Source organism: Pseudophryne corroboree, unplaced genomic scaffold (assembly GCF_028390025.1).
Source record: "Pseudophryne corroboree isolate aPseCor3 unplaced genomic scaffold, aPseCor3.hap2 scaffold_776, whole genome shotgun sequence".
Classification (NCBI taxonomy): domain Eukaryota; kingdom Metazoa; phylum Chordata; class Amphibia; order Anura; family Myobatrachidae; genus Pseudophryne; species Pseudophryne corroboree.
The window spans coordinates 37,494-60,531 of record NW_026970355.1 but is presented as its reverse complement, the minus strand read 5'-3'; the positions used below and the strand labels follow the sequence as shown (position 1 = coordinate 60,531).

The 23,038-nt window shown below is 46.1% G+C and overlaps 1 protein-coding gene across 1 annotated transcript in view; it reads right to left on the bottom strand.

Moving 5' to 3' along the window:
* LOC135040870 (plasma membrane calcium-transporting ATPase 2-like) overlaps positions 1 to 23,038 on the bottom strand; it is a gene marked incomplete at its 3' end in the record, with an annotated part of 272,154 nt that overhangs the window by 214,199 nt on the left and 34,917 nt on the right. Inside the window, exon 2 of the mRNA XM_063954874.1 lies at positions 12,925 to 13,020. Coding sequence (XP_063810944.1) covers positions 12,925 to 13,020 — 96 coding nt within the window. The remainder of the gene's footprint in view (positions 1 to 12,924; positions 13,021 to 23,038) is intronic.

The following is a 23,038-nucleotide window of genomic DNA, read 5'->3' as shown; positions in this document are numbered from 1 at the left end:
AGGCGCACAGTTGGACATACATGGTCTACTACAGAGAGAAGGTGTAAGGCTGGACATACCTGGTCTCCTACAGAGAGAAGGTGTAAGGCTGGACATACATGGTCTCCTACAGAGAGAAGGTGTAAGGCTGGACATACATGGTCTCCTACAGAGAGCGGGTGTAAGGCTGGACATACATGGTCTACTACAGAGAGAGGATGTAAGGCTGGACATACATGGTCTCCTACAGAGAGCAGGTGTAAGGCTGGACATACATGGTCTCCTACAGAGAGAAGGTGTAAGACTGGACATACATGGTCTCCTACAGAGAGAAGGTGTAAGGCTGGACATACATGGTCTCCTACAGAGAGAAGGTGTAAGGCTGGACATACATGGTCTACTACAGAGAGAGGATGTAAGGCTGGACATTCATGGTCTCCTACAGAGAGCAGGTGTAAGGCTGGACATACATGGTCTCCTACAGAGAGCAGGTGTAAGGCTGGATATACATGGTCTCCTACAGAGAGCAGGTGTAAGGCTGGATATACATGATCTCCTACAGAGAGAAGGTGCAAGGCTGGACATACATGGTCTCCTACAGAGAGAAGGTGTAAGGCTGGACATACATGGTCTCCTACAGAGAGAAGGTGTAAGGCTTGACATACATGGTCTCCTACAAAGAGCAGGTGTAAGGCTGGACATACATGGTCTCCTACAGAGAGAAGGTGTAAGGCTGGACATACATGGTCTACTACAGAGAGAGGATGTAAGGCTGGACATACATGGTCTCCTACAGAGAGCAGGTGTAAGGCTGGACATACATGGTCTCCTACAGAGAGAAGGTGTAAGGCTGGACATACATGGTCTCCTACAGAGAGAAGGTGCAAGGCTGGACATACATGGTCTCCTACAGAGAGAAGGTATAAGACTGGACATACATGGTCTCCTACAGAGAGCAGGTGTAAGGCTGGACATACATGGTCTCCTACAGAGAGAAGGTGTAAGGCTGTACATACATGGTCTCCTACAGAGAGAAGGTGTAAGGCTGGACATACATGGTCTCCTACAGAGAGAAGGTGTAAGACTGGACATACATGGTCTCCTACAGAGAGCAGGTGTAAGGCTGGACATACATGGGCTACTACAGAGAGAAGGTGTAAGGCTGGACATACATGGTCTCCTACAGAGAGAAGGTGTAAGGCTGGACATACATGGTCTCCTACAGAGAGAAGGTGTAAGGCTGGACATACATGGTCTCCTACAGAGAGCGGGTGTAAGACTGGACATACATGGTCTACTACAGAGAGAGGATGTAAGGCTGGACATACATGGTCTCCTACAGAGAGCAGGTGTAAGGCTGGACATACATGGTCTCCTACAGAGAGAAGGTGTAAGGCTGGACATACATGGTCTCCTACAGAGAGAAGGTGTAAGGCTGGACATACATGGTCTCCTACAGAGAGAAGGTGTAAGGCTGGACATACATGGTCTACTACAGAGAGAGGATGTAAGGCTGGACATACATGGTCTCCTATAGAGAGAAGGTGTAAGGCTGGACATACATGGTCTCCTACAGAGAGAAGGTGTAAGGCTGGACATACATGGTCTCCTACAGAGAGCAGGTATAAGGCTGGACATACATGGTCCCCTGCAGAGAGCAGGTGTAAGGCTGGACATACATGGTCTCCTACAGAGAGAAGGTGTAAGGCTGGACATACATGGTCTTCTACAGAGAGAAGGTGTAAGGCTGGACATACATGGTCTCATAGAGAGAGCAGGTGTAAGGCTGGACATACATGGTCTCCTACAGAGAGAAGGTGTAAGGCTGTGCACACATGGTCTCCTACAGAGAGAAGGTGTAAGGCTGGACATACATGGTCTCATACAGAGAGCAGGTGTAAGGCTGGACATACATGGTCTCCTACAGAGAGAAGGTGTAAGGCTAGACATACTTGGTCTCCTACAGAGAGCAGGTGTAAGGATGGACATACATGGTCCTCTACAGAGAGCAGGTGTAAGGCTGGACATACATGGTCTCCTACAGAGAGAAGGTGTAAGGCTGGACATACATGGTCTTCTACAGAGAGAAGGTGTAAGGCTGGACATACATGGTCTCATAGAGAGAGCAGGTGTAAGGCTGGACATACATGGTCTCCTACAGAGAGAAGGTGTAAGGCTGTGCACACATGGTCTCCTACAGAGAGAAGGTGTAAGGCTGGACATACATGGTCTCATACAGAGAGCAGGTGTAAGGCTGGACATACATGGTCTCCTACAGAGAGAAGGTGTAAGGCTGGACATACATGGTCTCCTACAGAGAGAAGGTGTAAGGCTGGACATACATGGTCTCCTACAGAGAGAAGATGTAAGGCTGGACATACATGGTCTCCTACAGAGAGAAGGTTTAAGGCTGGACATACATGGTCTCCTACAGAGAGCAGGTGTAAGGCTGGATATATATGGTCTTCTACAGAGAGAAGGTGTAAGACTGGACATACATGGTCTCCTACAGAGAGAAGGTGTAAGGCTGGACATACATGGTCTCCTACAGAGAGAAGGTGTAAGGCTGGACATACATGGTCTACTACAGAGAGAGGATGTAAGGCTGGACATTCATGGTCTCCTACAGAGAGCAGGTGTAAGGCTGGACATACATGGTCTCCTACAGAGAGCAGGTGTAAGGCTGGATATACATGGTCTCCTACAGAGAGCAGGTGTAAGGCTGGATATACATGATCTCCTACAGAGAGAAGGTGCAAGGCTGGACATACATGGTCTCCTACAGAGAGAAGGTGTAAGGCTGGACATACATGGTCTCCTACAGAGAGAAGGTGTAAGGCTTGACATACATGGTCTCCTACAAAGAGCAGGTGTAAGGCTGGACATACATGGTCTCCTACAGAGAGAAGGTGTAAGGCTGGACATACATGGTCTACTACAGAGAGAGGATGTAAGGCTGGACATACATGGTCTCCTACAGAGAGCAGGTGTAAGGCTGGACATACATGGTCTCCTACAGAGAGAAGGTGTAAGGCTGGACATACATGGTCTCCTACAGAGAGAAGGTGCAAGGCTGGACATACATGGTCTCCTACAGAGAGAAGGTATAAGACTGGACATACATGGTCTCCTACAGAGAGCAGGTGTAAGGCTGGACATACATGGTCTCCTACAGAGAGAAGGTGTAAGGCTGTACATACATGGTCTCCTACAGAGAGAAGGTGTAAGGCTGGACATACATGGTCTCCTACAGAGAGAAGGTGTAAGACTGGACATACATGGTCTCCTACAGAGAGCAGGTGTAAGGCTGGACATACATGGGCTACTACAGAGAGAAGGTGTAAGGCTGGACATACATGGTCTCCTACAGAGAGAAGGTGTAAGGCTGGACATACATGGTCTCCTACAGAGAGAAGGTGTAAGGCTGGACATACATGGTCTCCTACAGAGAGCGGGTGTAAGGCTGGACATACATGGTCTACTACAGAGAGAGGATGTAAGGCTGGACATACATGGTCTCCTACAGAGAGCAGGTGTAAGGCTGGACATACATGGTCTCCTACAGAGAGAAGGTGTAAGGCTGGACATACATGGTCTCCTACAGAGAGAAGGTGTAAGGCTGGACATACATGGTCTCCTACAGAGAGAAGGTGTAAGGCTGGACATACATGGTCTACTACAGAGAGAGGATGTAAGGCTGGACATACATGGTCTCCTATAGAGAGAAGGTGTAAGGCTGGACATACATGGTCTCCTACAGAGAGAAGGTGTAAGGCTGGACATACATGGTCTCCTACAGAGAGCAGGTATAAGGCTGGACATACATGGTCCCCTGCAGAGAGCAGGTGTAAGGCTGGACATACATGGTCTCCTACAGAGAGAAGGTGTAAGGCTGGACATACATGGTCTTCTACAGAGAGAAGGTGTAAGGCTGGACATACATGGTCTCATAGAGAGAGCAGGTGTAAGGCTGGACATACATGGTCTCCTACAGAGAGAAGGTGTAAGGCTGTGCACACATGGTCTCCTACAGAGAGAAGGTGTAAGGCTGGACATACATGGTCTCATACAGAGAGCAGGTGTAAGGCTGGACATACATGGTCTCCTACAGAGAGAAGGTGTAAGGCTAGACATACTTGGTCTCCTACAGAGAGCAGGTGTAAGGATGGACATACATGGTCCTCTACAGAGAGCAGGTGTAAGGCTGGACATACATGGTCTCCTACAGAGAGAAGGTGTAAGGCTGGACATACATGGTCTTCTACAGAGAGAAGGTGTAAGGCTGGACATACATGGTCTCATAGAGAGAGCAGGTGTAAGGCTGGACATACATGGTCTCCTACAGAGAGAAGGTGTAAGGCTGTGCACACATGGTCTCCTACAGAGAGAAGGTGTAAGGCTGGACATACATGGTCTCATACAGAGAGCAGGTGTAAGGCTGGACATACATGGTCTCCTACAGAGAGAAGGTGTAAGGCTGGACATACATGGTCTCCTACAGAGAGAAGGTGTAAGGCTGGACATACATGGTCTCCTACAGAGAGAAGATGTAAGGCTGGACATACATGGTCTCCTACAGAGAGAAGGTTTAAGGCTGGACATACATGGTCTCCTACAGAGAGCAGGTGTAAGGCTGGATATATATGGTCTTCTACAGAGAGCAGGTGTAAGGCTGGACATACATGGTCTCCTACAGAGAGAAGGTGTAAGGCTGGACATACATGGTCTCCTGCAGAGAGCAGGTGTAAGGCTGGACATACATGGTCTCCTACAAAGAGAAGGCATAAGGCTGGACATACATGGTCTCCTACAGAGAGAAGGTGTAAGGCTGGACATACATGGTCTCCTACAGAGAGAAGGTGTAAGGCTGGACATACATGGTCTCCTACAGAGAGCAGGTGTAAGGCTGGACATACATGATCTCTTACAGAGAGAAGGTTTAAGGCTGGACATACATGGTCTCCTACAGAGAGCAGGTGTAAGGCTGGATATACATGATCTCCTACAGAGAGAAGGTGCAAGGCTGGACATACATGGTCTCCTACAGAGAGAAGGTGTAAGGCTGGACATACATGGTCTCCTACAGAGAGAAGGTGTAAGGCTGGACATACATGGTCTCCTACAGAGAGCGGGTGTAAGGCTGGACATACATGGTCTCCCACAGAGAGAAGGTTTAAGGCTGGACATACATGGTCTCCTACAGAGAGAAGGTGTAAGGCTGGACATACATGGTCTCCCACAGAGAGAAGGTTTAAGGCTGGACATACATGGTCTCCCACAGAGAGAAGGTTTAAGGCTGGACATACATGGTCTCCTGCAGAGAGCAGGTGTAAGGCTGGACATACATGGTCTCCTACAGAGAAAAGGTATAAGGCTGGACATACATGGTCTCCTACAGAGAGAAGGTGTAAGGCTGGACATACATGGTCTCCTACAGAGAGAAGGTGTAAGGCTGGACATACATGGTCTCCTACAGAGAGCAGGTGTAAGGCTGGATATACATGATCTCCTACAGAGAGAAGGTGCAAGGCTGGACATACATGGTCTCCTACAGAGAGAAGGTGTAAGGCTGGACATACATGGTCTCCTACAGAGAGAAGGTGTAAGGCTGGACATACATGGTCTCCTACAGAGAGAAGGTGTAAGGCTGGACATACATGGTCTCCTACAGAGAGAAGGTGTAAGGCTGGACATACATGGTCTCCTACAGAGAGCAGGTGTAAGGCTGGACATACATGGTCTCCTACAGAGAGAAGGTGTAAGGTTGGACATACATGGTCTCCTACAGAGAGCAGGTGTAAGGCTGGACATACATGGTCTCCTACAGAGAGCAGGTGTAAGGCTGGACATACATGGTCTCCTACAGAGAGCAGGTGTAGGGCTGGATATACATGGTCTCCTGCAGAGAGCAGGTGTAAGGCTGGACATACATGGTCTCCTACAGAGAGAAGGTGTAAGGCTGGACATACATGGTCTCCTACAGAGAGAAGGTGTAAGGCTGGACATACATGGTCTCCTACAGAGAGAAGGTGTAAGGCTGGACATACATGGTCTCCTACAGAGAGCAGGTGTAAGGCTGGACATACATGGTCTCCCACAGAGAGAAGGTTTAAGGCTGGACATACATGGTCTCCTACAGAGAGCAGGTGTAAGGCTGGATATACATGATCTCCTACAGAGAGAAGGTGCAAGGCTGGACATACATGGTCTCCTACAGAGAGCAGGTGTAAGGCTGGACATACATGGTCTCCTACAGAGAGAGGGTGTAAGGCTGGACATACATGGTCTCCTACAGAGAGCAGGTGTAGGGCTGGATATACATGGTCTCCTGCAGAAAGCAGGTGTAAGGCTGGACATACATGGTCTCCTGCAGAGAGCAGGTATAAGGCTGGACATACATGGTCTCCTACAGAGAGATGGTGTAAGGCTGGACATACATGGTCTCCTACAGAGAGAAGGTATAAGGCTGGACATACATGGTCTCCTACAGAGAGCAGGTGTAAGGCTGGACATACATGGTCTCTTACAGAGAGAAGGTTTAAGGCTGGATATACATGATCTCCTACAGAGAGAAGGTGCAAGGCTGGACATACATGGTCTCCTACAGAGAGATGGTGTAAGGCTGGACATACATGGTCTCCTACAGAGAGCAGGTGTAAGGCTGGACATACATGGTCTCCTACAGAGAGCAGGTGTAAGGCTGGATATACATGATCTCCTACAGAGAGAAGGTGCAAGGCTGGACATACATGGTCTCCTACAGAGAGAAGGTGTAATGCTGGACATACATGGTCTCCTACAGAGAGCAGGTGTAAGGCTTGACATACATGGTCTCCTACAGAGAGAAGGTGTAAGGCTGGACATACATGGTCTCCTACAGAGAGAAGGTGCAAGGCTGGACATACATGGTCTCCTACAGAGAGAAGGTGCAAGGCTGGACATACATGGTCTCCTACAGAGAGAAGGTGTAAGGCTGGACATACATGGTCTACTACAGAGAGAAGGTGTAAGGCTTGACATACATGGTCTCCTACTGAGAGAAGGTGTAAGGCTGGACATACATGGTCTCCTACAGAGAGCAGGTGTAAGGCTGGATATACATGATCTCCTACAGAGAGAAGGTGCAAGACTGGACATACATGGTCTCCTACAGAGAGAAGGTGTAAGGCTGGACATACATGGTCTCCTACAGAGAGAAGGTGTAAGGCTTGACATACATGGTCTCCTACAAAGAGCAGGTGTAAGGCTGGACATACATGGTCTCCTACAGAGAGAAGGTGTAAGACTGGACATACATGGTTTCTTACAGAAAGCAGGTGTAAGGCTGGACAAACATGGTCTCCTACAGAGAGAAGGTGTAAGGCTGGACATACATGATCTCCTACAGAGAGAAGGTGCAAGGCTGGACATACATGGTCTCCTACAGAGAGAAGGTGTAAGGCTGGACATACATGGTCTCCTACAGAGAGAAGGTGTAAGGCTGGATATACATGGTCTCCTACAGAGAGAAGGTGTAAGGCTGGACATACATGGTCTCCTACAGAGAGCAGGTGTACGGCTGGACATACATGGTCTCCTACAGAGAGAAGGTGTAAGGCTGGACATACATGGTCTCCTACAGAGAGAAGGTGCAAGGCTGGACATACATGGTCTCCTACAGAGAGAAGGTATAAGACTGGACATACATGGTCTCCTACAGAGAGCAGGTGTAAGGCTGGACATACATGGTCTCCTACAGAGAGAAGGTGTAAGGCTGTACATACATGGTCTCCTACAGAGAGAAGGTGTAAGGCTGGACATACATGGTCTCCTACAGAGAGAAGGCGCACAGCTGGACATACATGGTCTACTACAGAGAGAAGGTGTAAGGCTGGACATACCTGGTCTCCTACAGAGAAAAGGTGTAAGGCTGGACATACATGGTCTCCTACAGAGAGAAGGTGTAAGGCTGGACATACATGGTCTCCTACAGAGAGCGGGTGTAAGGCTGGACATACATGGTCTACTACAGAGAGAGGATGTAAGGCTGGACATACATGGTCTCCTACAGAGAGCAGGTGTAAGGCTGGACATACATGGTCTCCTACAGAGAGAAGGTGTAAGACTGGACATACATGGTCTCCTACAGAGAGAAGGTGTAAGGCTGGACATACATGGTCTCCTACAGAGAGAAGGTGTAAGGCTGGACATACATGGTCTACTACAGAGAGAGGATGTAAGGCTGGACATACATGGTCTCCTACAGAGAGCAGGTGTAAGGCTGGACATACATGGTCTCCTACAGAGAGCAGGTGTAAGGCTGGATATACATGGTCTCCTACAGAGAGCAGGTGTAAGGCTGGATATACATGATCTCCTACAGAGAGAAGGTGCAAGGCTGGACATACATGGTCTCCTACAGAGAGAAGGTGTAAGGCTGGACATACATGGTCTCCTACAGAGAGAAGGTGTAAGGCTTGACATACATGGTCTCCTACAAAGAGCAGGTGTAAGGCTGGACATACATGGTCTCCTACAGAGAGAAGGTGTAAGGCTGGACATACATGGTTTCTTACAGAAAGCAGGTGTAAGGCTGGACAAACATGGTTTCCTACAGAGAGAAGGTGTAAGGCTGGACATACATGATCTCCTACAGAGAGAAGGTGCAAGGCTGGACATACATGGTCTCCTACAGAGAGAAGGTGTAAGGCTGGACATACATGGTCTCCTACAGAGAGAAGGTGTAAGGCTGGACATACATGGTCTCCTACAGGGAGCAGGTGTACGGCTGGACATACATGGTCTCCTACAGAGGGAAGGTGTAAGGCTGGACATACATGGTCTCCTACAGAGAGAAGGTGCAAGGCTGGACATACATGGTCTCCTACAGAGAGAAGGTATAAGACTGGACATACATGGTCTCCTAGAGAGAGCAGGTGTAAGGCTGGACATACATGGTCTCCTACAGAGAGAAGGTGTAAGGCTGTACATACATGGTCTCCTACAGAGAGAAGGTGTAAGGCTGGACATACATGGTCTCCTACAGAGAGAAGGTGTAAGACTGGACATACATGGTCTCCTACAGAGAGCAGGTGTAAGGCTGGACATACATGGTCTACTACAGAGAGAAGGTGTAAGGCTGGACATACATGGTCTCCTACAGAGAGAAGGTGTAAGGCTGGACATACATGGTCTCCTACAGAGAGAAGGTGTAAGGCTGGACATACATGGTCTCCTACAGAGAGCGGGTGTAAGGCTGGACATACATGGTCTACTACAGAGAGAGGATGTAAGGCTGGACATACATGGTCTCCTACAGAGAGCAGGTGTAAGGCTGGACATACATGGTCTCCTACAGAGAGAAGGTGTAAGGCTGGACATACATGGTCTCCTACAGAGAGAAGGTGTAAGGCTGGACATACATGGTCTCCTACAGAGAGAAGGTGTAAGGCTGGACATACATGGTCTACTACAGAGAGAGCATGTAAGGCTGGACATACATGGTCTCCTATAGAGAGAAGGTGTAAGGCTGGACATACATGGTCTCCTACAGAGAGAAGGTGTAAGGCTGGACATACATGGTCTCCTACAGAGAGCAGGTATAAGGCTGGACATACATGGTCCCCTACAGAGAGCAGGTGTAAGGCTGGACATACATGGTCTCCTACAGAGAGAAGGTGTAAGGCTGGACATACATGGTCTCCCACAGAAAGAAGGTGTAAGGCTTGACATACATGGTCTCCTACAGAGAGAAGGTGGAAGGCTGGACATACATGGTCTCCTACAGAGAGAAGGTGTAAGGCAGGACATACATGGTCTCCTACAGAGAGCAGGTGTAAGGCTAGACATACTTGGTCTCCTACAGAGAGCAGGTGTAAGGCTGGACATACATGGTCTCCTACAGAGAGCAGGTGTAAGGCTAGACATACTTGGTCTCCTACAGAGAGCAGGTGTAAGGATGGACATACATGGTCCCCTACAGAGAGCAGGTGTAAGGCTGGACATACATGGTCTCCTACAGAGAGAAGGTGTAAGGCAGGACATACATGGTCTCCTACAGAGAGAAGGTGTAAGGCTGGACATACATGGTCTCATACAGAGAGCAGGTGTAAGGCTGGACATACATGGTCTCCTACAGAGAGAAGGTGTAAGGCTGTGCACACATGGTCTCCTACAGAGAGAAGGTGTAAGGCTGGACATACATGGTCTCATACAGAGAGCAGGTGTAAGGCTGGACATACATGGTCTCCTACAGAGAGAAGGTGTAAGGCTGGACATACATGGTCTCCTACAGAGAGAAGGTGTAAGGCTGGACATACATGGTCTCCTACAGAGAGAAGATGTAAGGCTGGACATACATGGTCTCCTACAGAGAGACGGTTTAAGGCTGGACATACATGGTCTCCTACAGAGAGCAGGTGTAAGGCTGGATATATATGGTCTTCTACAGAGAGCAGGTGTAAGGCTGGACATACATGGTCTCCTACAGAGAGAAGGTGTAAGGCTGGACATACATGGTCTCTTACAGAGAGCATGTGTAATCTGGACATACATGGTTTCCTACAGAGAGAATGTGTAAGGCTGGACATACATGGTCTCCTACAGAGAGCAGGTGTAAGGCTGGACATACATGGTCTCCTACAGAGAGAGGGTGTAAGGCTGGACATACATGGTCTCCTACAGAGAGAAGGTGTAAGGCTGGACATACATGGTCTCCTACAGAGAGCGGGTGTAAGGCTGGACATACATGGTCTCCTACAGAGAGAGGGTGTAAGGCTGGACATACATTGTCTCCTACAGAGAGCAGGTGTAAGGCTGGACATACATGGTCTCCTACAGAGAGAAGGTGTAAGGCTGGACATACATGGTCTCCTACAGAGAGAAGGTGTAAGGCTGGACATACATGGTCTACTACAGAGAGCGGATGTAAGGCTGGACATACATGGTCTCCTACAGAGAGCAGGTGTAAGGCTGGACATACACGGTCTCCTACAGAGAGAAGGTGTAAGGCTGGACATACATGGTCTCCTACAGAGAGCAGGTGTAAGGCTGGACATACATGGTCTCCTACAGAGAGAAGGTGAAAGGCTGGACATACATGGTCTCCTACAGAGAGAAGGTGCACGGCTGGACATACATGGTCTCCTACAGAGAGAAGGTGCAAGGCTGGACATACATGGTTTCCTACAGAGAGAAGGTGTAAGGCTGGACATACATGGTCTCCTACAGAGAGAAGGTGTAAGGCTGGACATACATGGTCTCCTACAGAGAGAAGGTGTAAGGCTGTACATACATGGTCTACTACAGAGAGCGGATGTAAGGCTGGACATACATGGTCTCCTACAGAGAGCAGGTGTAAGGCTGGACATACATGGTCTCCTACAGAGAGAAGGTGTAAGGCTGGACATACATGGTCTCCTACAGAGAGCAGGTGTAAGGCTGGACATACATGGTCTCCTACAGAGAGAAGGTGAAAGGCTGGACATACATGGTCTCCTACAGAGAGAAGGTGCACGGCTGGACATACATGGTCTCCTACAAAGAGAAGGTGCAAGGCTGGACATACATGGTTTCCTACAGAGAGAAGGTGTAAGGCTGGACATACATGGTCTCCTACAGAGAAAGGGTGTAAGGCTGGACATACATGGTACCCTACAGAGAGCAGGTGTAAGGCTGAACATACATGGTCTCCTACAGAGAGAAGGTGTAAGGCTGGACATACATGGTCTCCTACAGAGAGAAGGTATAAGGCTGGACATACATGGTCTCCTACACAGAGAAGGTATGAGGCTGGACATACATGGTCTCCTACAGAGAGAAGGTGTAAGGCTGGACATACATGGTCTCCTACAGAGAGCAGGTGTAAGGCTGGACATACTTGGTCTCCTACAGAGAGCAGGTGTAAGGCTGGACATACATGGTCCCCTACAGAGAGCAGGTGTAAGGCTGAACATACATGGTCTCCTACAGAGAGAAGGTGTAAGGCTGGACATACATCATCTCCTACAGAGAGCAGGTGTAAGGCTGGACATACATGGTCGCCTACAGAGAGCAGGTGTAAGGCTGGACATACATGGTCTCCTACAGAGAGAAGGTATAAGGCTGAACATACATGGTCTCCTACAGAGAGCAGGTGTAAGGCTGGACATACATGGTCTCCTACAGAGAGAAGGTATAAGGCTGGACATACATGGTCTCCTACAGAGAGAAGGTATGAGGCTGGACATACATGGTCTCCTACAGAGAGCAGGTGTAAGGCTGGACATACATGGTCTCCTACAGAGAGAAGGTGTAAGGCTTGACATACATGGTCTCCTATAGAGAGAAGGTGTAAGGCTGGACATACATGGTCTCCTACAGAGAGAAGGTGTAAGGCTTGACATACATGGTCTCCTACAGAGAGCAGGTGTAAGGCTGGACATACATGGTCTCCTACAGAGAGAAGGTGTAAGGCTGGACATACATGGTCTCCTACAGAGAGAAGGTGTAAGGCTTGACATACATGGTCTCCTATAGAGAGAAGGTGTAAGGCTGGACATACATGGTCTCCTACAGAGAGAAGGTGTAAGGCTTGACATACATGGTCTCCTACAGAGAGCAGGTGTAAGGCTGGACATACATGGTCTCCTACAGAGAGAAGGTGTAAGGCTGGACATACATGGTCTCCTATAGAGAGCAGGTGTAAAGCTGGACATACATGGTCTCCTACAGAGAGCAGGTGTAAAGCTGGACATACATGGTCTCCTACAGAGAGAAGGTATAAGGCTGGACATACATGGTCTCCTACAGAGAGAAGGTATGAGGTTGGACATACATGGTCTCCTACAGAGAGAAGGTGTAAGGCTGGACATACATGGTCTCCTACAGAGAGAAGGTGTAAGGCTGGACATACATGGTCTCCTACAGAGAGAAGGTGTAAGGCTGGACATACATGGTCTCCTACAGAGAGCAATGGGAAAGACATACCATTCACTAAGTTGGCATTTGCATTATCGATGGCGTTTGGCCCTGCGGCACCGTCTGTAGCTGCAGGTGGGTGAGAAGATGGATGGGCGGAGCCGACTGTGATAAATGTGAGGAAACAAAGAGAATGACAATAACTATACGGAGCAGAGAAAATATAAATAGACATACAGAGTGCAATAACCCACTATAAACAGTACTGTGCAGAAGTTTTAGGCAGGTGTGGAATTGCTGCAGAGTAAGAATGCTGTCAGACATAGAAGTTTTAATAGTTTATTTTTATCAATTAACAAAATGCAAAGTGAGTGAACAGAAGAGAAATCTAAATTAAATCAGTATTTGGTGTGACCACCCTTTGTCTTCATAACAGCATCAGTGCTTCTAGGTACACTTGCACACAGTTTTTGAAGAAACTCGGCAGGGAGGTTGTTCCAGACATCTTGGAGAACTAAGCACAGAGCTCCTGTGGATGTAGCTTGCTCAGATCCTTCTTTCTCTTCATGTAATCCCAGACAGACTCGATGATGATGGTGAGATCAGGGCTCTGTGGGGCCATATCATCACTTCCAGGACTCCTTGTTCTTATTTATGCTGAAAATAGTTCCTATTTACATTGGCTGTATGTTTGGTGTTGCTGTCCTGCCACAGAATAAATTTGAAGCCAAACAGAAAAACTGTGTGCAAGTGTACCTAGACGAATTGATGCTGTTTTGAAGGCAGTGGGAGGTCACACCAAATATTGATTTGATTTAGTTGTCTCTTCTTTTCATTCACTTTGCATTTTGTTAATTGATCAAAATAAACTATTAACACTTCTAGTTTTGAAAGTATTCTTACTCTGCAGCATTTCCACACCTGCCTAAAGCTTCTGCACAGTACTGTATAATACATGATGCACAGGATGAGCTAACTCACTATAAACAGTTCATCCGGAAAGTATTCACAGCGCTTCACTTTTTCCACATTTTGTTATGTTACAGCCTTATTATAAAATGGAATAAATTCATTTTTCCCCTCAAAATTCTACACACAATACCCCATAATGACAACGTGAAAAAAGTTTTTTTGCGATTTATGCAAATTTATTAAAAATAAAAAACTAAGAAATCACATGTACATAAGTATTCACAGCCTTTGCTCAATGCTTTGTTGATGCACCTTTGGCAGCAATTACAGCCTCAAGTCTTTTTGAATATGATACCACAAGCTTGGCACACCTATCTTTGGGCAGTTTCGCCCATTCCTCTTTGCAGCACCTCTCAAGCTCCATCAGGGTGGATGGGAAGCGTCTGTGCACAGCCATTTTCAGATCTCTCCAGGGATGTTCAATTGGATTCAAGTCTGGGCTCTGGCTGGGCCACTCAAGGACATTCCCAGAGTTGTCCTGAAGCCACTCCTTTGATATCTTGGTTGTGTGGTTAGGGTCGTTGTCCTGCTGAAAGATGAACCAGCGCCCCAGCCTGAGGTCAAGAGTGCTCTGGAGCAGGTTTTCATCCAGGATGTCTCTGTACATTGCTGCATTCATCTTTCCCTCTATTCTGACTAGCCTCTCAGTTCCTGCTGCTGAAAAACATCCCCACAGCATGATGCTGCCACCACCATGCTTCGCTGTAGGGATTGTATTGGCCTGGTGATGAGCGGTGCCTGGTTTCCTCCAAACATGACGCCTGGCATTCACGCCAAAGAGTTCAAGCTTTGTCTCATCAGACCAGAGAATTATGTTTCTCATGGTCTGAGAGTCCTTCAGGTGCATTTTGGCAAACTCCAGGCGGGCTGCCATGTACTTTTTAAAGTGAAATTTGATTGAAAAGATGAGATACAATACAGAAATTTTCAACAATAGCCCGGTACAGGCATCCTAGTATATTGACAGACATTTCGTAAAATACATTGTTTGAGGAAGCGATACCTGATATAGAAAAACTTCTGAGGGCATATTCATATGTAAACAGTTAAACAGTCTCATCGTATTTTTATTATGAGAAGCAGTGTATGAACTAAGAGAAAGAAAGGAAAAAGAAGAGATAGGAAAAGAAATGAAAAGAGGTGAGGGATAGTGAGAGGATGGGAAAGAAGTAGATACGAGAAGCAGAAAGCCCCTCGACTGGTCAGATCGCTAGGTAACAAACTAAAGAACACAATATTGGCATTGACACAGCTAGTGTATAAAGGAGATAAAAGGCCATTCAGGAGGAGGGGACTTGGAAGAAGGAAGCCCACGGTTCCCAGACTTTAATAAAACTTTTGGAGGACCCCTTTAAAATGCTAGTGATATGCTCCATAGAATGTGCCAGATTTTCCCTATAATTTCCCCCATGGTAGATATCTCCGTGGATTTCCAGGCTGAGGCTATGACACATCTAGCTGCCAGGACTATATGGGTGAATCATTTATTTTGATACCTAGAAGCTTCAGGTAGTGACACAGCAAGGATAATATATTTAGGGCATAAAGCAATCTGAATACCTAAAATCGAATTGGTCAAAGACCCTATTTCTGTCCATAAAAGGAGTAGTTTTGGGCAACCCCACCAAATATGTGAAAACGTTCCGTCCGCTGTGTTGTACCTCCAACATAAGGGAGATAGTTCTGGATGCATTTTCGCATATGCGCATTTTCTTTCACTCGCACACAGATGGAACTCGGCGCTAAAGTTGAATAAATATCAGACCATTCATCATTATCTAGTGTTTCTCCTAGAGCTGATCCCCATGCTCTTTCGTGAGGATCTCTGTCCGTCTAGGAGGGGAGCAAAAGAGATGCGTATACAGTGGAAATAAGCCGTTTAGTCGAGTCCCCGTGTAGGACAAGATCTTCTAAAGTAGTAAGGGATCTATGATTAAGTTGCGACAATAGCATAGAATAGACGTGTCGGATTTGCAAGCATTAGAATTTTTTTTTATGAGGGATGGAGATTTTGGATTGAATATCTAGAAAAGTAGGGAACAGCGAGTCTTGTGCGATGTTGTTCAGCAACCTTATACCGCTTACCTGTCAGTGCGCGAAAGCAGCTGGCTGACAACCTGGCCGAAGAGTGGGATTATCAAACAACGGAATTAAGGGGCTAGGATATGGGGCTATATTATATTGACGATTAGTCTAGACATCTAGGGAGTGGGATACCACAGGGTGAAGCTGGATAATCTGGGGTCGTGCCGGTCTAGGAATCCACAATAAGGAGGAACTGAAATGCAACTTAAGAGCATCGGTTTCTACTGAGACCCAAACCCTCTCATCCTTAGGACTGTTCCACTGAATACATTGTGCTAACATAGCTACTAAATAATAGGATTTAAAGTTTGGGACCCCAAGGCCACCCCCTAAGGCGTGTTTTTGTATTATTGTACACTTCACTCTGAGTCGTTTTTTGGACCAAATAAATTGTGAAGTAATGTGTTGGAGGTGCTTGAAAACGTAGGTGGAGGGGGGGGGGGGGGGCACTCGAATTGGGAGAGTTTGGAATAAGTATAGAAGTCTTGGCAATAGGTTCATTTTAATGGCATTAATGCGGCCAATCCAGGATATATAGCGACTCCCCCAGTTTTCAAGATCCTTTTAAAAATGCGTAGATTGGGGCAATTGGCCTGAAAAAGATGGCGGTAATTCCTGGTAATGAAAACTCCTAGGTATGTTAATTATCGTGTGTTCCTTCTAAATTGAAAGGTCTGTTCCAGGTTATCCTTAGAGCTTTGCGGAATATAGAAGTCAAGAACCTCAGGTTTTTCTGCGTTCATTTTATAGCCAGAGAGTACACCAAATTCCTCTTTTTCCCAAAAAAGATGGGGCCGAGAGTGCACGGGGCCGGAAATTGTAAGTAATGCATCATCTACATAAAGTGTAATTTTGTGCTCAAGACAATCTATTTTATACCCTTTATATGTGGGTTGACACGTATTCGTGCTGCAAATGGCTCTATAGACAGGGTAAATATAAGAGGGGACGAAGGGCAGCCCTGTCGAGTTCCACTGGAGATCGGGAAGGATGGTGACATTATCCCGTTGACAATTACAGTTGCCCTAGGATTATCATATAAGGCGGATACTCCTCAAAAGAAACGGTCTGTGAGACCTACATACTGGAGAGTGTGAAACATGAAAGGCCATTGGATTTGGTCGAACGCCTTTTTCGGCGTCTAACCCCAAGACCAGAGCTGGTACTTTTTGTCTATGTATTTCGTGAATCAGATCAATTGTCAAGCGCTTGCCTTCCAGGTATAAAACCAAACCGGTCTGGGTGGATCAGCCTAGGAAGTAGGGGGCCCAGTCTGTTTGCTAACAATTTTGCATAAATTTTAATATGAACGTTCAATAACGAAATGGGTCTGTAATTAGTAACTAAGCCCGGGTCCTGATCGGGTTTTGGTATAACAACTAAACTTGCCAAGGAGGTCATTACATCAAAAGATGCACCGTTTAATAGGTCGTTAAAGTCTTAAGAAAAGGGGTAAGAGCAGTAGCACATTTTTTATAGTATTGAGGAGTGAATCCACCCGGACCTGGAGCCGCAGATGTTTTAAGTCCCTTGATAGCGGTTAAAATCTCTACCTCCGTGATGTCAGCATTCAACTCTGATAGTTGTTGATTAGAAATACGAGGAAGTAGATTATCGGAGAAGAAAGTAGAGAAGGAGGGAGTATCTCGAGGTTCCCGATGGGACAAAGATCGGAAAGATTATAGAGATTTTTGTAATAGGTCTGAAATTCCAAGACTATTTTCTCTGGGTCATATGAAGTAATCCCTGAATGTTGAGATTTGATTTTATTAATTAGACCTGAGGCCCTTTTTTGCTTTAACTTATTTGCCAAAACAGAATATGCTTTGTCTGCTTTATCGTAATATTTTTGCTGATTCTTTCATAAAATAAAAGCCGATCTACGTGACAATATAGTGTTAAGTCTTCCAATAACAGTAGGTATCTGGGAGAGCAGATTGGGATCGGGCGCAGTTTATGTTCATCTAAAAGCATAGAGATTTCAGTTTCTTAAAAGGAGATTTCACTCTGAGCTTGTTTTCGACGGTACAAGGATTTACTAATGAGTTTACCCCTAATTGTGGCTTTGTGAGCTTCCGAGATAATATTTTTAGCAACGTCGTCAGACAAATTAATCTCAAAATATTCTGATATAGCAGTGTGACGACACGTGATGACACAGCCGGCGCGTTGTGTCGCACAGTGGTAAAAGACACGTGGTTACTTTCCTAGCCCTAGTCTTACCCATGGACTACACTAATTGTTGATCTGTATTTGGCTATGTACTAGGCAATATTGTATTATATTGTATGATGTTATTGTTACAAGGGTACAGTTATGTTTTCGATGTATATATATATATATGAATGTATAGTTTGTAAAATAATGTTCCCCCCATGTGACTGCTCAGATAACCTGTGTGTTTGCTGTTGAGTAGATACAGCCAGTCTCAGATGTCAGGCCATACAACCCCCTCATTCTTCCCCACACAATGGATTCCAGGCCACACAATCAGATTAAGTAAGGTTAATTTAGTTAACATCTATTGTGCCTGGGCATGTGAAAGTAGGTTTGCTCTGAAACTGTTCTGGGGGTGTCGCCTTATTGTAGGAAAGACAAAGGTTTTGATAATAGAAAACAGGGGAGGTGAGAGAGATCTGGGAGAGAAGGTCAGAGAGTGACAGGAGACTGGCTAAGACGTAATGTTCTGCCGGGAGTTCCAGGAGGGATTGTCGTGTAGAATTGGATCACAGAAGTGTGCTGAGCTGTTTATAACCCATTCTGTTCAATAAACCACTGTTGGTTTTTCATCTACCACCATGACTGAGTGATTTTGAACCCGGTATCCTCACATTTGGTGGCAAGCAGAGGGATCACTCAGGTTACAAGCATGGATGCAAGATATTACAGCAGATTGGAGGCAGCAGCACAATATTACAAAGACATCAAGAAGGGAGTCCTGCAAGGACTGTGTCATGGAAACAAAACTGTAATCAATACAGTGGATACCAAGGAATGCCTAATTGGAAAACTGTCTCAATGGGACTTTGAGCACCCTTGTGATAAGGAGGAAGAAGAGGATACGGTGCAGGCCTCAGCGGAGGAGACCAGTAATGGAACCAGGGCAGTGGAGCTTGTGGTTGGAAGTTTGTCAGCATATCGGCAGGCTGGGAAGCCGGATCTGTTATTTATAGTTACCAAGATGCAGTACATTTGGGAGTACCGGAATGAAGCTCAGTGGGAAATCAGCAGGTGGAGAGTATCCAGCATACAGGACAAGTTGTGTCATCTGGGGAATGCGTTCATGCACTGCAGAAGTGAAGCAGCCACATGGAATCTGCTGGGGGAGCCAGAGTTTGTGGAATTCAGGGAGGAAGTGATCGCCACAGTGGCCCAAATGACACAAAGTATACAATATACAGAGACGGAAGGGCAAGTGCAGAGTAAATAGCAAACAGGGGAGGTGAGAGAGATCTGGGAGAGAAGGTCAGAGAGTGGCAGGAGACTGGCTAAGAAGTAATGTTCTGTCAGGAGTTCCAGGAGGGAATTGTCGTGTAGAATTGGATCACAGAAGATTAAAAGGATCTAGTAGCAGGATGTCACCAAGCTTTAGGTCTACCGGGGAATGAAACAAATCAAGTAGAATAATAGTTCCCGCATGATCCGTCCACGAGAGGGGTTTTATACCCTCATAAGAGGTCAAAGGTGCAAGGGCGCGAGAGATTAAAATCAAACCAATTCTAGCATAAATTTGGTAGGGGCGGAGAAATTAGTATAGTTTCTGGCTGTACAATTTTTAAGGCACCAAGAGTCCAGTAACATAAGTATGTTCATACCATTACCATGAATTTGAGCCATTTGTAATACTTCTGATGAGTGCTTAAGGTGTGTGGAAGCCTTTTTATCAAGAGTTGGATCTAAAACGGCATTAAAATCCCCGCCAATGAGTAAACGGCCCTGGTAAAAATCTTTTATTCGCCTAAATATGTTTGAGAAAAAGTGCCCCTGACCCATATTGGGTGCATATAGATTAACTAAAGTAATTGTCTCCGCCCCAATGGTATCTCATAGCGTAAGGTACATACCATCTGAATCAGATAATAGACATAGGGGGTCATTCCGAATTGTTTGCTCGTTGCCGATTTTCGCTATATTGTGATTAGTCGCTTACTGCGCATGCGCAAGGTTCGCAGAGCGCATGCGCTTAGTTATTTTACACAAAAGTTAGGTATTTTACTCAAGGCAAAACGAGGATTTTTCATCGTTCTGGTGATCGTACTGTGATTGACAGGAAGTGGGTGTTTCTGGGCGGAAACTGACCGTTTTATGGGAGTGTGTGAAAAAACGCTGGCGTTTCTGGGAAAAACGCGGGAGTGTCTGAAGAAACGGGGGAGTGTCTGGGCGAACGCTGGGTGAATGCTGTTTTATTTCATTTATCCTGTGAGTTTAATCTGTGGCATTAAAAATTGTGCGTGTCTTTTAACCTACTACACTATGGTCTGTTGCCTTTAGTACCTCTTAATTCATCCCATTCATATTGGGAAAAGAGGTACTTATCTTTTCAGGTCGTTTAAAGGATTATTCAGTCCTGCCTGTACCCTTTATGTGAAGGAAAAAGAATCTCTTAGGAGAAAAAAGAATCCTCCACCCATTCTGCTATTTTATTGAGGAATATCATCCTATTAAGGGTGAATGTTTTCATTTCCTATCACTATGTTCACTATACACATGGGGCATCATGGTATTTGGTGAGCGCTGCAATCTGTTGTGCATTAATTTTGTCTACATGCTTTTTCCTTTAGAATGTAAGCTCTCACGAGCAGGGCCCTCTTCCCTCATGTGCTTATCCTTTTCTTACTTTAATAATATTCAACTGCACCAAATCCAGCAGTCTTCTGCCACCTGATACTTATTCCAGTGTCATCTGCTGATGTAACTATGTTTATTTACCCTGTACTTGTCCTATATTGTCAACTGTAAGTTGCTGTTTTCCTGCTTGATTATTTGTTTATGTACTCTGTAATTGGGCGCTGCGGAACCCTTGTGGCACCATATAAATAAAGGATAATAATAATAATAATACATGGAGCAGAGGCAAAAAAAGTTTGGGGAAAGCGATTACCGCGTAATTGAGAGTGTGCTCCTGTCATATGCATCTCCTGGAGCATCACGAGGTGTGCTTTTTCACACATAGAGGTGTCTAAAATGAGCGTACGTCACTTAGTGGAATTTAGGCCATAAACATTTAATGAAAAGATTTTTAAACCCATGGGGAAGGCCAAATATAGAGAGCTTTAATACCCCAATAGTAGTTCACATGTCCAGCAAGGTAAGACCAGTGGAGCCGCAAAGAGGAGAATGAAGTAAAGCAGAAAGAAGAAAAGACAAAAAGGAGAAAGAAGGGAGAAGATAACCAAAAAGGTAGAGAAGTAGAGGGAAGCCTTAATAGGCCAAATCCCTTTGAGAAATAGGCCCTAGAAAAGGGACTATGCATGACAATTGAAAAATAAATCACAAATATAGAGAAGCGAGTATATATGTGTGCAAAAATAAAACCAAACAAAACAAGGGGAGGGGGGGGGAGGTGAGCTAGGGCCAGTATAAGATTATTCCTGCACAATCTATTTTCTAAGTCCTCTTGTTTCTCCTTGAGATCATTAACTTCAGACCTCAAGAGAGAGAGCTCCCTGTCTACTACTTCTTGGTATTTACATAATTTGTCCGTTTTGATCTCCAAAGCGTCTGTTCTTGTTCCAATAGAAGATAATTCAGATTTCAAATCGTCTACCGCTCTTCTGAGTTCCTGCTGGCATGTCAGTTTTATCCCATCTACCAAAGTAGAGAGAACGGCACATGACAGCCTGCCCCTAGTGCAGGGAGCGCTTACCACGATCACCGCAGAGACTCCAGTCCTACACTTTAAAAAGTCTGCCGCCTCAGGGTGTTGCCCCGTGTCTTGTCCAGGCGGCTCTTCACACAGATGAGCCCGGATCTCTCTTTTCCCAGCTGTGAACATATTGCAGGCGCAGCCCCATAGGAAAAGTCTCGGTGACCGCACCGCTATATTCTGGTACCTTCAGTAGGGTATATACACTGGAGTATGTCCCTGGGCAATGTGTGGCTGTCAATGGGAGGGGGTGGGGTCATTGGCCACTGATGTAATGCACAGTGGTTAGCATTGCTGTGTCACAGCACTTGGGTTAATGGTTCAATTCCTGACTAGGGTTCTCTCTGAGTAGAGTTTGTGTGTGCTCTCCATGTTTTCCTGCAGGTGCTGCGGTATATTCCCAGTAGTACATACTGGTAGAGTAACTATATGCTACTTACTGCCGATATTCTGTGATCTGTACATCGCTGAGTGTTTCTGTCACTAATAATTAATAGTACTTATTCATCCTAATTTTAAGATATTTTTATCTTATATTTATTATCTTTATGCTATTTGTATTGGTATTCTTGTATATTTTTATTTATTTTTTTACATTTAATTTTATTTATTTTATACTTGTGTGTTTACATTCATTACTGCTGCTCAGGCATACTTTAGTGTAAATGCTGCCTCACAACGTTGCGCTTCATTGTGTAACCTAACGCCTGTACTGATTGGCTGGAGGGTGCACTTGACGCTATCCTTCTTGGCTGATGGGGCTGTCAGTCTCTTGGTCTCCCGATCAGGGTCGTAACTAGGTGTGGACGGATGGTGCTTAGCACACAGTGCATTTCCACTGTGGACGCACCATCCGCCCCGTTTGACAACTGCCAGCTGCAGCGCTGGCGGCTATAACAGTAGCGTTGCGTCCAGCTCCTCTGCCGGACACACAGCTGCTGATGTACATTATAGCTGGCAGCGTTGCTCAGTCTTCCTGCGTGCTCTGCTCCGCTCCTCCCCTCTTGTGCAGCAGCGTCCCTGCACCAGGCCAGTCCGGAACCGGGCAGGGGATGCTGTGAGCTGAGCAGGGGATGCCGGGGGGTGCTGCCATCATCACATAGGTAGAGAAGGTGTGTGTGTTTTGTGTGTATGTGTGTCCCTTGTGCACCATCCCTCTCTTTCTGTCTCCTCACCACTCTCTCTCTGCCTCTCTTCCTGCCACCTTTCTGTTTCTATCCCTCCCAACCATGGGGGTCATTCCGAGTTGATCGCTAGCTG